Raw genomic sequence first — 15145 nt, 5'->3', positions numbered from 1 at the left:
TCATTAAGGAATAGTGTTATGGTTAGGTTAATGGGTACAGGGAGGGACGCCTAAACTGCAGTCGCTCCCAATGGATCGTTTTATGAATTGATATATCATATATGTATATATTTCCATATCACAGAATATAATGAGCAATAGAATAGTATCGAAATATAGTTCACGCGCGTCATATTGGCCGTCAAATTTGATTCTAAGAAGTGTGGCCACGTCCGTCGGAGAGGACGCATCCGGTTAAATTTCCAAAAGCCTGGCGAACTATAAGGGCTGTGAAATCGTTTGTCGCTCCAGTGAGTGTGAAGAGGCATCGCTTAAACTCCAGATAAAACCGCTGCGTTTGACCATGAACGAAACTATTAGAAATCGTTGAGTGCGTTGTTTGACGGACACAATACGACACGCTGTGACAGACTCCTAGTTCATAACCACAAGTGAAATATCTAACATCGTCTTATGATGGAGAACTGAACCACTGTACTGGCCCCACGCGACACCTACCCATAATAATAAAACCCTACATCAGTGTTATCTTATATAAACGTAATCGAAGAATTATGAAGTGAGATATCATATATAGATAGATTTCTATCGGTAAGAAGCACTGCGAGGTGGTAACATCGCTTTCGTATTTACAACTATCAAAAAGTGCAGTTTCCACTGAATAAACAAAACGTTACAACATCGAAAATAATTAGCTAGAAATAATTCGAAATTCTCAAACTGTGGATCAAATCGGAACTCTTTTTCTATTTTCCAATTGTTTTCTTTTCGCAATCACGCACGTAGTAGGCACTTCCTACTCAACATCATTAAAGGTTTATTACACAATCCGACATTCCCTGATTCGATTTTCCCGACCCTTGACCAAAAATTCCCTGATTCGATTACAAGATATCCTCAGTGGGGGCTGTGTTTCCTGTGCTACTCGTCACCGACAAGAACCCTCGAAATCCCTCACATTTCCTAGATTTTCAAGAAAGTTACAATTCCCAAATTTTCCCTTCAGGGTAAATTAAATCCGGAACTCTTTGATTTTGCTCAATCTCTCTGTCGTTACTAATTTATACACAAAAACGTAAAATGAGGAAAAACACCGAACATCAAATTGTTAAGTGTCAAGCAGTAAGCAATAAGCACAGCAGCGTTTCGACATCTATATACATGCTTTATGCATCGTAACAAAAACCGTTTCTAAATAGCACCTTTCATTCCTGACCGGCAGCAGACAACAACGACGTAATTTCATAAAAAATATCTCGTATGAATTTAAAATCTAATAAATATCGGTACAGTATCGTACGAGAGAGAGACTACCGGTTAGGAATGAAAATAAACACAACTTATATTCATTTCTGCAAAATGTGCGTGGTTTCAAACCCTATTCAGCAACACACATTCATAATTAGGCTAAAAATAATCATACCTTGTTTCTCATAATTGACGCGGTAATTTTTGTAAATCGCGATTTAGTTTGTAATCAGTTCATTTCTATAGATACCGGGTCTGTTACTATAAGCTCGACCACGATTTAACCCTTTCAGTGCGTCTACACTGCAGTGCAGTGTACGAATCAGTGATGGATTTTGCTAGTACACCGCACTGCGGAGTATTGATTTAATAAGTAATTACTAATTATCTCTCTTGAAAGATGGCAGCACCTGTCAAACATAGTGAAATATTAGTAACTAACGATACACCGCGCCGCGGTGTAGACGCACTATAGTGCTATTCCCGTTATTCAACACACTAGGGTGGAATTTTTCAGAATTTTCAAATTATCTCCAGCACTATAGGGTATTGATTAGTCAGCACTGAAAGGGTTAAAAGTAATGTACCAGGTATATAGGCGGCCGGCTGGTTGAACTTTTACGCCCAGCAGACAGAGAAACAAGGTATCATTCTTTTTAGCCACAATCTATTCTACATTTTCGAGTTTTACACATGATGAAACAACATTTGGAATATCGTTATTTTCGTTGATTCCTATCAATTATGACAGTCTTTGGTATAATCAAGCCGTTAAAACATTATTGGTTTGAAGTGAGGAGTTCATGTTCGATTATTGATGCTTCTTAGATCAGGGAGGAATGCGTCACCTCGGACTAGACTGACGACCCTATTATATCCCCCTGTCTATACGCTGTCATACTTGTGTAGAGCATCTTCTAGTTTGGCAGTTATCTGAAATAGTCAAGTGAAAAATAGATTAAAACCACAGTAAAACCACACACCTTTACCCTCTGTTTATTTCAAGCGTTCTTTACCTTTTTATAGAATTGTATTTGCTCTTGGAGGTAGAGTTGCATGGCAACTTTAAAATCTTGAACACGTTCCTGTTGGAAATAGCCGGCCTCGGACAGCACGGCGTACGAAATCGTATCACACTTCGAAACAATCGCTTGAACTTCCGATTCCGTCATTTTTCCCTCTTCTTGCGATTTCTGGCACTCGCGAACTTTAGTCGTCGCGCTCTTGTGAGTTTGAATGATTTCCGGGAAACCGGTCAATATTCCTTTATATTCGTACAGCACGTCCATTAACGGTACCATGTCTTTAGGCGGCTGAAACATTAAACAACATACATGATTAATGCGCCAACACTGGACTAGGTTTAACAGTCCTGGCCGGGTGGTCACTTTCCACCTATCTAAAAATCCCCGGCGCTTTCAGTGATCTTTCCATTTTATTAGATAAAATTCCCCGGAATTGAGTCAGACGAATCTCTAGGCTACAATTCATTTATTTATTGAATCGCGTATTAATTAAAACTCATAGTCAATAATATTATCCACATTCTTTAAGTTTTCCAGGGTTTCTTGTGAAATGTTTCAAATTCCCCGAGTTTTCCCAGATTTTTTTCTAGATTTCCAATTCCCCGAGTTTTCCCGGTTTTCCAGGTCAGAGGCCACCTGAGCGTCAATCGACCTGTTAAGACCATTGAAAATAACAAGCAACTACGACTTATGACGAGAGAAATCCCACAATAACGAAGCCAAGATTGAAAAATTCTATATCAGAATGATTATATTTGAGGAGCGACGTTTCGGCTAACAACTGTTAGCCATCATCAGGCGTACTGTACTCATCAGTACGCCTGATGATGGCTAACAGGTGTTAGCCGAAACGTCGCTCCTCAAATAAAATCATTCTGATATAGAATTTTTCAATCTTGGCTTCGTTATTGTGGGATTTCTCTCGTCATCATCATACACGAATATTGCGTATCTTCTCGTCTAACTACGACTTATGGTTCATATTTGTGTTGAACGTTTTTTTGGAGAAACTAACTACGCAATGAAAACTAGGCAGAAATTGATATTGAATTCACCTGTGAAGAGAAAAGATTTCCGATGTCGTCGTATGTTTTTCCGGTGTGTTTTATCGCTTCAGTCAATCCTCCAGAATCTAAGTATTACAGATACAGAGAGAAATAGAAGCAAAATTTCAGTGATAAATTGATTGTAATCCGAACGTGACAGACTGTTCACAACGCAGGGATACGTGACAGACTGTTCACAACGCAGGGATACGTGACAGACTGTTCACAACGCAGGGATATGTGACAGACTGTTCACAACGCAGGGATACGTGACAGACTGTTCACAACGCAGGGATACGTGACAGACTGTTCACAACGCAGGGATACGTGACAGACTGTTCACAACGCAGGGATACGTACAGATTCCTGTATCTAGATCGAAAGCATTCGCTAGTCCTGTAAACGAGTGACCAACTCTTTGAAATTCACGTTTGAATGCTGCAATAGAATGAATAATATCTAACTATTTTGTATGTAACGTGCATTTATCATTAGCAGAAGTGTTACAGCCTTGATTCACCCCTTTCAGACATTAATCATCTTAAATAAAATCATGATGATCTCTTTTTGAAAGTTTGCTGATAAGGACCCGGTTTCCCGGAATGTTAAACTCAAATTTTTGTTGTAATTGCCATTGGTTACTTCATGTTTTCAATGCGGACAACAATTCAAACTTAATCGTTTTAGGCATAAACTTTTTCGTAAAACTGGGCCAAGATGTCTATTGTCAGGTATTTGTAGTTCATTTCTGATTGAAAATTCAATTTTTGCCACATATGCATGTATGCTCAATTTGCCAATTTGAATGAACTATTATAACTTTTTTTATTTTCCCTCGAATTACAACACGATTATACATACAAAATTATATAAAAGAATACAAGGGTACTGTTATATATAAGTGTCATCATGGGCGCATAGACTAGTGTTAAGGTCTAGTCTATACGTCCATGGTGATATTCATGTTGTAATAAAAGGGCAGGGTCTTGGAGAAGCAAAAGAATGCTTATGTATGCAAGGCCCCTTACATTCATACCACACTCAGACGTACGCATGCACGCGGAAACACACACACCCCTCACACACTCGATCACATGTTTATAATAATTATAATTATTATTATATACATAATAATTATTACATCATCATCATCAAAAATGTGTCAGGTGAAGGATTAAACACATGCGAAGTGTGGACCAGAAGAGTGTTCATAAAGTATTGAATGTCTGAAGGGTGCAGGCATCAGGTACTCAATACTCACGTCCTTGATGATTTTTGAAATTTTTTTCACCGACGTTGATCAGATGTTTCACGTTATCGTCCATCGTTTTCACAAATCGAGAGAAGTTTTCAACTTGATTCTCTCTGTCGAAATCAATCGGAAAAAACAAATGAACATCGAATGATAAAATATCGCCGGATATTCACAATTTTCTTCTTTTTGAATTAAGAATAGGGATAGACCCTGTTACTTGTTTGATTGATACATTTTGTTTTTCATTTCATCCTGTTTTTTTTTCTTTTGGTGCCCCTTACTACCCCACCACACCCGCCAGGAGCGAAACAGAGGGTTAAATAAACCAGCAATGAGGATAGTCGCGTACTTACACTTGTTGTAATTCAATCGGTGCAGCCGGAGTTTGGACGCAGAGGAAAAATTTTGCCCCAACAAATTCATCTTTTTCCGCTCTCCGCTTGCCACCTTTCCATCGCTGAAAATTTCAATTTTTTGGGGTTAAATTTGTGGCAAGACTTCTGAATAATGGGTCATAGAAATACAGATAGCCCCAGCGCCAGTCAAACATTGTGAAATATTAGTAACTAACAATACACCGCACCAGTGTAGATGCACTATATTGTATGCCCGTTACATAACACAATGGGGTGGAATTTATTGAAATTTCTAAATCATCTCCAGCAGTCTAGGGTATTAGTTACTCAGCACTGAAAGGGTTAAGGTCAGGACGGCCAAAATTCCAGTCAAATGAAAATTCAAACTGAACATTATTTTCTTTTCGGAAAAAAAAGTCAGTGAATTGCGGAATTCCAGTATCTGCGCCAGATGTGACAGTATGTTAACTGAATACTAATGAATGATATAACTATGCATTATGCAAACTGATGTATTCAGTACAATGATACTGATATTCAATGCATCTACATACAGCTGTGATTTTATATTACTAGAGAGAAATATCAAATCATTACCAGTACTTAAATGAACATGAATTTTCCATAAACTTATGCTTTTTAGTGTAAGAAATGCATACATCATGTTAAAAAATCTATGATGGACATATAATTGTCGTGTCGGTGAAGGCTGGAAGACTACTGGTGTGGGTATAGGAAACTTGTAAGGGGTCTGGAAGAGAAGCAGCCGAGTCAAAGGCAACTCGCTAAGAGTCCCTCCTTTGGTTTTAACATGTCTCTTAAGAAATAGTTCCTTAAAGACACAAATTTCGAGAGGATGAGTGTCAAATTTGCAGGTTTTAATCAACTTGGTCTTGACGAAAAGGGCAATCTCGATGGGAAGGAAGGGGTTTGGATCTACAACACGACCCCCTAGATCCACCCCAGGATGAAAAGAATAGGAAACTTTTCAGGGTTTACCAGCTAGAAACTTTAGAGGGTTTACTAGGTAGGAAACTTTACAGGGTTTACTAGGTTGGAACTTTACAGGGTTTACTAGGACTAAGTAGGAACTTAACAGGGTTAACTAGGACTAGGTGGGATCTTAACAGGGTTTACTAGGACTAAGTAGGAACTTTACAGGGTTTACTAGGACTAGGTAGGATCTTTACAGGGTTTACTAGGACTAAGTAGGAACTTTACAGGGTTTACTAGGACTAGGTGGGATCTTTACAAGGTTTACTAGGTAGGAAACTTTAGATGGTTTAACTACAAACCTTTTCATCGGTGCACGAGAGAAAATGCATAAGGACATCGCATTGAGAAACGACTGGATGACGAGACATACGATTAATCCAATACTGTAAAAACTTCATGCGCTCCGAAATGAAATCCTCCTCGTAACGGCCCGACACTTGTTTATCGGGCAACGGAGGAATCGAAACGCACGGAAACTTCTCGATCATCACTTTATACAACCAGTCGAAATGTTTGTAACGTCGACTCACTTGGATATTACTAAACTACAATAAACAATTGACAAAATAGAGGTTTCAATCATATGCAGGTGACAGTATGAAGCAAGAACCCATGGTCCAGTCTGCCTGTACCCCTAAACCCCTCAGACATCTTGTTATAATTTACAGGAAATAAAGACAATAATGATAATAATAACATTAGATTTATCATCATTCTTCCAATTTCTGATCATCCACACTTAACATGAGTTCAGAGCTTCACCTGAGACATTTTAATTGATAATGAACAACAAACACCAGACATTAGATATCTTATCAGCACACTTTCAAAAACTGAAAACTTTCAAACACTTTCACATTTTTGTGTTCAGTGCTTCACTACACATTTTATCAACACAGATTCCTTACTTGCTTCAACACTATAAAGATGTAACACTTACCGAAGGAGTTAACTGATACGCAATAAAACTTTTCATGCCATGAAATTTACTTTCTTTTTTCGGTGAAGCTATAATGCACGTGTAAGGGTTATCATTAGGTCTCCACACCGGGCCGTATTGAGTGTCCTACAAAACAGAGACTACATACATCAATTTCTCAATATTTCCATGTACAACCGGTTTGATCGGTATACAATCAATTCTTTCAGATGAAATTTTGAAATTATTTGATCTGGTTCCGATGTCATGAAAAACTTTAGGCTGAAATCACTTTTATTAAGTTTGAATTGTTGTCCTCACTGAAAACATGAAGTAACCAATAGCAACTACACCAAAAATTCGAGTTTAACTTTTTCATGAAGCTGGACCCTGGATTATCCTCACTTACAACCACTGTAACTTTTTGTAAATCGTTCGGTGTTCCAGTGGCTTCTCCCAACAAATACGCCTCACCACCACTTTTAGCAAACGTAGAAAACCTGAAAAGCGTATGAAAAAAATATATAACTTATATGAATTCAACAAATCTCTGGTGCTGTGAATGAGTCTTTACCAGTAGATTCTGTTCTACTATTTGAATTGGGAATTGTTTTAAAATTATAAAGCAAATTTGGGAATCGATGAAGGATTTCATCGCTGGCATTGGACACAAGCCAGAACTAAGTGAAATGGAGTCTATTAAGTTAATGTCAGTGAATAAAAACCCACAGTAGATATGTAGAAAAGTTTATTTTCTAACAGTTTCGGGGTTACTTGTAAACCTCATCATCAGAGAAACTATTCTTTAATTCTTCAATGAGATTTATATCAGTTCACTATAGTCACGTTGATGTCATTTTTGAGCTACTCTATCTACAGTCATTCAGCCACAATGCGTATCCCGAACCCAAAGTGTATCTGATTTTCATGCAACCCAGTGCACAAGTGCTTATCTCACGTCTTCCATATTGAAAAAAAACGTCATCACACTGAGACTTAATTCCATGTGTCTGACCGACAGACCAACTTAACCCTTTCAGTGCTGACTAATTAATACCCTATAGTGCTGGAGAGTGCTTCTAAAATTCCACCCTAGTGTGTTGAACAACGGGAATACCACTACAGTGCGTCTACACCGCGGCGCGGTGTATCGTTAGTTACTAGTATTTCACTATGTTTGACAGGTGCTGCCATTTTTCAAGAGAGATAATTACTAATTACTAATTACATCAATACACCGCAGTGCGGTGTACTAGCAAAATCTATCACTGATTTATACACCGCACTGCGGTGTAGATGCACTGAAAGGGTTAATTCAGGGTTCATCCATACCACTATATCGAATAAACCAGCAGTTTTCCTGTTAAATATATTGTCCTATTTCCTATATATGTCGTATATAGTTGAAATCTGGTGGTTTCAATATTTACTGTCGATCAGAACACGTTAGAGCAACAAAGACCTTGATTTTTTTAAAACCACCACATCCTGCAATTCACGAGTAACAGGAAAAACACTTGTCCTGATGAGAGCAAATATCCTGCTCCGGGCTCGAAGTTAACATATACCACGGTACTGCGCAAAGTTAGAGATTGAAGCCGAGATGCAATTCAACAGAAAAGTACTGCTACAATCTTTGAAGTCACGAGCTCGCCGAAAAAACCCTAGGGTCAATTTTATAGACCGGTATCCACTTAAACCCAGTGTTGAGTTTCATAGATGTGTGGATGAAATAATCCCCGGGAACATTCTGAAATTTATGAGTTATAGCCATGGTTTCTAATTGATGGTTGTCACCCACGTCGAGGATTTACACCATTGATACCCGGTCTATGAAATAAGTCAAAACGCGGGTTTAATAGATTGGTATTACCAATAACCTGGGGGCTAATTTTCGAGCCTCGAGTTGAAGTTAAGACCAGTCTATAGAACTGACCTCTCTGGGGTTCACGATAATGCCAGATTATCATAAAACAGACCCCTGAACTATAAAAACAAGCGCGAAAAAAGCTAGAAATGTTTCACTTGATTAAAATGAACATCGATCCGCACATGCAATAAGAGAATATTGAATAGTATTCTTTATATATCACTGATGACATACCACCATGACGATGAAAGAGCACCAGTACTAGGCACCGGTGCTACGGCAACGCTGAAACATTAAAATCTCTCTCAGTCTAATCATTGATAGGATGAACGACCATTCATGAAGTACAGTAGACTCCTCGTAACTTGAATCAATCCGGATCAGTGATCGTACAGACTTAGGCCTATATGAGGCGATGATTCAAGTTATAGACAATGGAATCTAATTCAGATTCTGTTGCAATAGTTTTTAAGATTTGTGCTTATCGAGTTAAGAATATTGAATTGGAACAATTTTGGAAGTTACGAGGAATCTACTGTATGTGGATATATGGCATCCGTGGGGAGAGGGTAACACTTCAGGACCACTTCACCTCATACACAATCCCAACAGATCAATCATTCCAGGATATCAGGAGTGTTAAAGGAGACAAATTTCCAGGAAGCGTCTGCATAACTTTCATATATCCCAAATACAGTAGACTCATCCTAAATCGGTACTGTTTTTCTCTTTCGGTGGTTTTGTAAGCATACTTTTACCTTAACACTACCTAAATGCGTTTTCTAACTCAATAACTGTCTAATAGGGCAAAAAATCCGGGTCCCAATTAAGGCATAGTTTACTGTATGACTATACCTAAACTAGTTGTCTAGATCTAATAGCCTATTTCTCAAATTGAAGGAATTTCAGGCATTTAGCTCAAATTAAAGGAGTTTCAAGCACCTTTTAGCATTTTCTGTTTAGAAGTACTGAAGGAGTCGTGGGGACTCCGTTATACTCGTTACATCATGTATAGGAACGGGTTTAAAATCAGCAAAATTTTGTATAGTACATACCACATACTTAATGAATGACACTGATTCATACAATTTTCACTACGAAACAGATTTCTATTCTACTAAAGAGGTTCTTAGTAGATTCATAGTCACTTGTCAAAAGCAAGAAACAAACAATCTCTTAGTCTTCTTACCTGCTGCTGATTCCTTTTCTGACGGTTCCACCAAATTTACTCTGACGATCTCCGGCTGGGTGCCCCGTGTGGCTGGACGAATCCTGAAACCGAAATCAACAGAAATCCATCACTAAAAAGATGTACATTCGATTTCAAAAAGAAGCAAATGATAATCTTTTCTACTAATCTTTTCTGATGATTATTTCTAAGGGTAAACACTTAACAACTCCTGTTGGAGTAAACACTTTAACACTAAGTCATCAATTTTTGGTTAGGAATCAAATCTTGAAATAAATCATTCACTAATGAAACTAACTTCAAGAGCTGAGGAACTGGATACAGGGATCGAAGGACTACTGAATTTTTACTCATTAGATTTACATCTCACTACGGGTGTAACTTTGAATAGGTAATGGTGTGAAGTAAACAGTGCCAGTCTCTACGCGAATCAACAGAATTGAGAAGCAGTGATTAGAGCAACACGCAAACACTGAAAACAGTATCGAAAAAAAAATGACGCAATCGTTACTACGAAGCAGATTCTAAAATACACTGCACAAAATTCGAAAAACTTAGTAGAAGCAGAAAAAAAAACTACGACACGAATTCTTACGTTGAAACGGTTTCTATTGTTTGAATCGAATTCATTGGACTGCGGCGAAATAATTCAAAATTACATTCAGATTCGATCATCGAAATCACCAGAACCTGGTTGCATAATCGTGACTTAAGTCCAAAAATGATCTTAAATCTCATGACTGGTTTGAGGTTGTTAGACAGGCTATAGATCGAAGATGGGTTAAGATTGATCTTTATGTAGGCCTAAGTCATGCCAGTGCAACTGAACCCAGACACTGTTCAGCTTGTAATAATAATAAGGAACTGTATCTTAAATTTGTTGGGTAGAATTTCTTAATAATTGAGGAACAATTGACGAGTAGAATATCAAACTTACATCGGGAATAGTACTTTCATCATCATCCCAGTCATCATCCCAATCATCATACGGTTCTTGGGATGCAGCTACTGGCTGCTGCTGCTGCTGCTGATACTGCGTGTTGTAAGATTCCTGATGGTTAGTAACTGCGGTGAGAGGAGCGGAAGGTGGGGCCATTGCCGGCTCCGGCGCTGAGAGTACCTTAAAAAAACAACGTCTTAAACCTGTCAATTTCATTTGATTCTCGATGAATTTAAAGCGCATAATCCAGGTAATATCTTTTCCCGGAACATACTTATCAACCTAAAAAACTAATTCATCGCCCGCTTAGAGATGTAATTTTGCGTTTTTCTTACCTGAAGATATGCCTCAGGAACTAATCCAGTTTGCCCGGAGGCATTCCGGGCTTCCCACCAACCATCACCAATATTCTGAAAAAAAAAAACATACCGGGGTAAGCGAGATTATTGAAAGGTCCGGATCGTGAATGTGGTAGTTTTCCGGTCCAGTTTCAGAAAAAGGCTTCGGTCTCAAATCGATTTAGGGGGTCACCGCGCCCGACACTAAAACCTGGTCGATGAAATTCACTCAAATTACCTGATTGACGATGGTGAGAATTTCTCCGCTGTAAATAGTGAGTTCACCGTCCGGCGCATTGCCTTCAAAGTCATAAAAACACTGAGCCTGTAAGAAAAAAATAGTACAAAAAATAGAGTTAACTATATAGGCCCTAAGGCCAAATTAAAAAAAAAGTGGTGAACATCCTTTTTTAAAAAAGGCTAAAAGTTTTTTTAAAGTTAAAAAAGAACTGTATTTTCTAAATGGGGAATAAATAAGGAATAAATAAATATGCTATATTTCATTTCATCTCGGTTCGTCTCGGTTCATAGGGCTGGTCGGGTTAAAACATGGACTAAATATGTTTTTTTTTAATTAGGACCTAGGATAAGGATGGTGGGGTAAACAAAATCTTTGTGTCAGGCCCTGTGTGCTGTCACTGACGACTGTCACAAAACCAACACAACTGTCATTATTGTCAGTACCAAGACTGGACTGGACTGGACGGACGGGACTGACACTGACAGTGACAGTTCTTCTTATCAAAAACAATCGATAGGTAGATAGCGACAGGTCGAGAGATAACCATAGTTGAATTAGAATTAATGAGTTTCAATTGAAAAAAAAACAATGTCTAAACAGATAAAACCGAAAAACGAAAAACTACTAAAAGAAAACAACCACTACCTGCACGTCGACCATCTTGTCTAATCGGGGTGGGTCACATGATCAGTTTATTACCGCACCATATCAAACGTTTCACGAGAACAGTCCGTAGGCCAACAAGACTGGTTACCGCTTCCTTCATTAGACTGTTTAGTATCGAAGGGGACAGCGGGCGGGCCGGGGCACAGAGGCCGCTCTGGATCTGTATTAATTCGCTCCCAAAAGTGTTCGGCACCGCTGCCCCAAGATGTCGTGTACTTTGTGTCCACACTGCACCCGATCTGTAGTAATTTGTTCTAGGAATTCGATATCAGATATTGGCGAGGTTTCAGTGCTATATGTTTGATAAAAAACCGAGATCAAATCCGTTTAGCAGCGAATCAGAAATGATTGGAGAATGTGTGACCTTTTGTGCGAGAAGAAAGGCGAAAATTTAACATCGTCATCAGATTCATGTTGCAACAAACGACTTTGCAACTCTTGCAAAACCGCATGGCGTGCACAAACGCTCGTGCCCCTTTTGTCGAGATGCCCAATGGATAATCGGTGGTAAAGGCAAATCATAAATGCGGTTTCGATATTTTAAATATTTTCTAAATATTCCGTTATTTCTTCTGATGACGACTTGTGTTACCTTGTTTATCGACATTGATGTTACCGAGGGATTTGTGATACGTGCATATGTGAAAGGTTAATAAAACAACACGGAGATATATGCCCAAAATGCGCTGATAAACTGTGGGTTACGATTTGTAGTCCAGAAAGAACAATGCCCATGAAGAGCCATATGAGATATCTTTTTGAATGCAGAAGTATGTTTATTTTCCGATAAACTTGAAAAAAGGTGTTATGATTATGTTCGTGGCTGTTACCGACGAAAATAAATTTTTCCAGCATTTATTTGGCTAAGCCATTGTAAATTGACAGACTTCAGAGTAAATTTTTTGTCGGGTTATTTTCATATATGTAAAATAATATTTCTTGTACAATGTTGATTGTTTCAAAGTAAAAAGCATTATTAATAGATAATAAATAAGTAACATAACTGATTAGAGACGTAACTGTTTTTTCAACTTTGAACTGGTGCAAGTAGCTGTGATTTGAAATGTTTATGATTTCTTGAATCTGACTCTATTACTCGAAAAGTGAGGTTGACACCTTCACCCAAGTATCGTGACGCTCTCACCCATTGTGCCACGACCAGTACACCGCAGTTTGATAGCTCTCATTTGATCCCATGATGCATACAGTAGACCACGTTTCAAATATCGTTAGCAAACGACTGAGAACTATCAGTTGACATTAAACCAAAATATGAATGGTGCGATCAACAAAAAAATTTACATTTAGTGGTTAACCCACCACGTGTTGATAAGCATCTACTTGGTAGTAAACATAAATTCAAACGATCGGATCCCATTTACAGGCACTATATGGATATAATGAAGAAACACAAAAAATCTGGTCGTTGAGCTTTAAAGGAACTAACGAACAAGGTATCAGAAATGAGAACAAAATTAACTTTACAAGTACATGTAGATTAGATAATTGTCCTCCTTCTCATACATCGCCAAACACTACAATTCAATCGGACTTCATTAATCATGATCGATCGGTTTGTCGATGAGATTACGTCTTTTCGATGATGGCTACAGATGTTTGGGGGTGGTGAAAAAGAAGAAAATCAAGCCCAGAAAAATACGTACACACAGTTATTGGTGTTTATGGCCAAGATTTATAGAGAGAATCAGTATCTAAAAGGTTACAAGAAGTTGAACAAAAACTTATTTCTTCTTTGCTCAAGACCAAAACAGCAAGTACTAGTTGCCGGAGAACAACAAAAGCGATACAGACATGCAACCGTAGTCGAAGCTAGGGCAGCGATAGCTTCCGTATTAAAGTATGCCCCTGATCGCAAAGGAGGGTTGAGGAGTAAGGACATCACTAGCGTGAAAACTGACTTATTCATTTCATCATATTTATAAATAATGATTGATGAATGATAATCGAAATTAAACAAAATGCAAATTGTTTTTTTTTAACATGATTTTGATTCAACCAAAGGAGTGTGGGATTTTTTAGCTCACTTGGGAGTTTAGCCCCAGCGGGCTATTGGCATTCACCTTTTGCGTGTCGTCATTTATTCGTCCATGGATAGAATCCAGTTATTTTGTCAAATCGTCTTCAAATTTGGATGAGTTCAATAATTGTGGCTGATTGCTAATGAAACTATAAATCGTTTCTTTTTTGTCATCACGAGGTACAGGCATGCGATAAGGTTGAAACGGCTAAAGCTTCTGTAATGAAATACGGTCCCTATTCTAGAGGACGTCTAGAAATTGACGTAATTTTTACGTAAGGAAAAGACGTCGTAAATAACATCGAGAAAACTCAAAATCAATGAAATTTGTAATCAGCTAATTTCTATCTGCCGCGTCTGTTATGGTTAGCTTGATCATGAAGGTCTAAGATCATGAAGGTCTTGGTAATATAAGGTCTAAGGTAGATAGGCGGCCGGCCAGGTAAACGATTCATTAAATCTTACGCTTTCCAGGGTATTCGGCCAGGTTTATCTCTGGTTTTTGTGCGGGGAGCCATGCACACTCTCACAGTTTAGAGTCCATGGTTGTGTGCTATAGACATTTCTCTTTTAGAGTCTATGCTTGGACCATGGACTTATAAACTCTAGTTTATAGTTTATACGTCCATGGTTGGACTGTTTTTGAAATACAGTCCACGTGTTTGAGGAACTTAAGTTATAATTCCTCGAGCACACCTGGCATTTCGTATAATTGTTGTATGAGAGTAAATATAATTGTTAGAAACTCTTTGTTTGTTTAGTTAATTAGCTACTCTGAACTTAATTAGTTCACCAATCAGTGGTTGTGATGCTATGTTCTGCCAATTCTCAAGATTCACTATGCTTGGATTTGCATAAACTAACACGAACTGACTCTGGCAGTAGACTCTTGGTTGCCAGAGACAATTTATATTAGTGTATGAAAAATCCGCTAATCCGCGGTACATCCTTGATTCAGCATCTGGACCACTCTGAATCAGTGTCAGTAATTACTGGGTTTCAAACCCGGGACACCCCT

The 15145-nt window shown here is 38.3% G+C and overlaps 1 protein-coding gene across 1 annotated transcript; it reads right to left on the bottom strand.

Annotated features, from left to right (window-relative positions):
- Nucleotides 1–917: 917 nt before the first annotated feature.
- LOC141912792 (sorting nexin-18-like) lies at nucleotides 918–12083 on the bottom strand. Its single transcript, XM_074804189.1, has 15 exons — nucleotides 12069–12083; nucleotides 11421–11507; nucleotides 11180–11254; nucleotides 10842–11024; nucleotides 9905–9987; nucleotides 8950–9000; nucleotides 7255–7345; nucleotides 6867–6992; nucleotides 6226–6471; nucleotides 4928–5031; nucleotides 4581–4684; nucleotides 3680–3757; nucleotides 3329–3405; nucleotides 2265–2561; nucleotides 918–2181 (listed from the first exon to the last, which is right to left on the bottom strand). Exons 1-15 carry the CDS (start codon nucleotides 12081–12083, stop codon nucleotides 2134–2136), a joined length of 1665 nt encoding a protein of 554 aa, XP_074660290.1. The 3' UTR covers nucleotides 918–2133.
- Between the last annotated feature and the right edge of the window lie 3062 nt (nucleotides 12084–15145).

Source organism: Tubulanus polymorphus, chromosome 11 (assembly GCF_964204645.1).
Source record: "Tubulanus polymorphus chromosome 11, tnTubPoly1.2, whole genome shotgun sequence".
Lineage (NCBI taxonomy): Eukaryota > Metazoa > Nemertea > Palaeonemertea > Tubulaniformes > Tubulanidae > Tubulanus > Tubulanus polymorphus.
The sequence above is the reverse complement of the archived record's forward strand: the minus strand, read 5'-3'. Positions and strand labels throughout refer to the sequence as shown.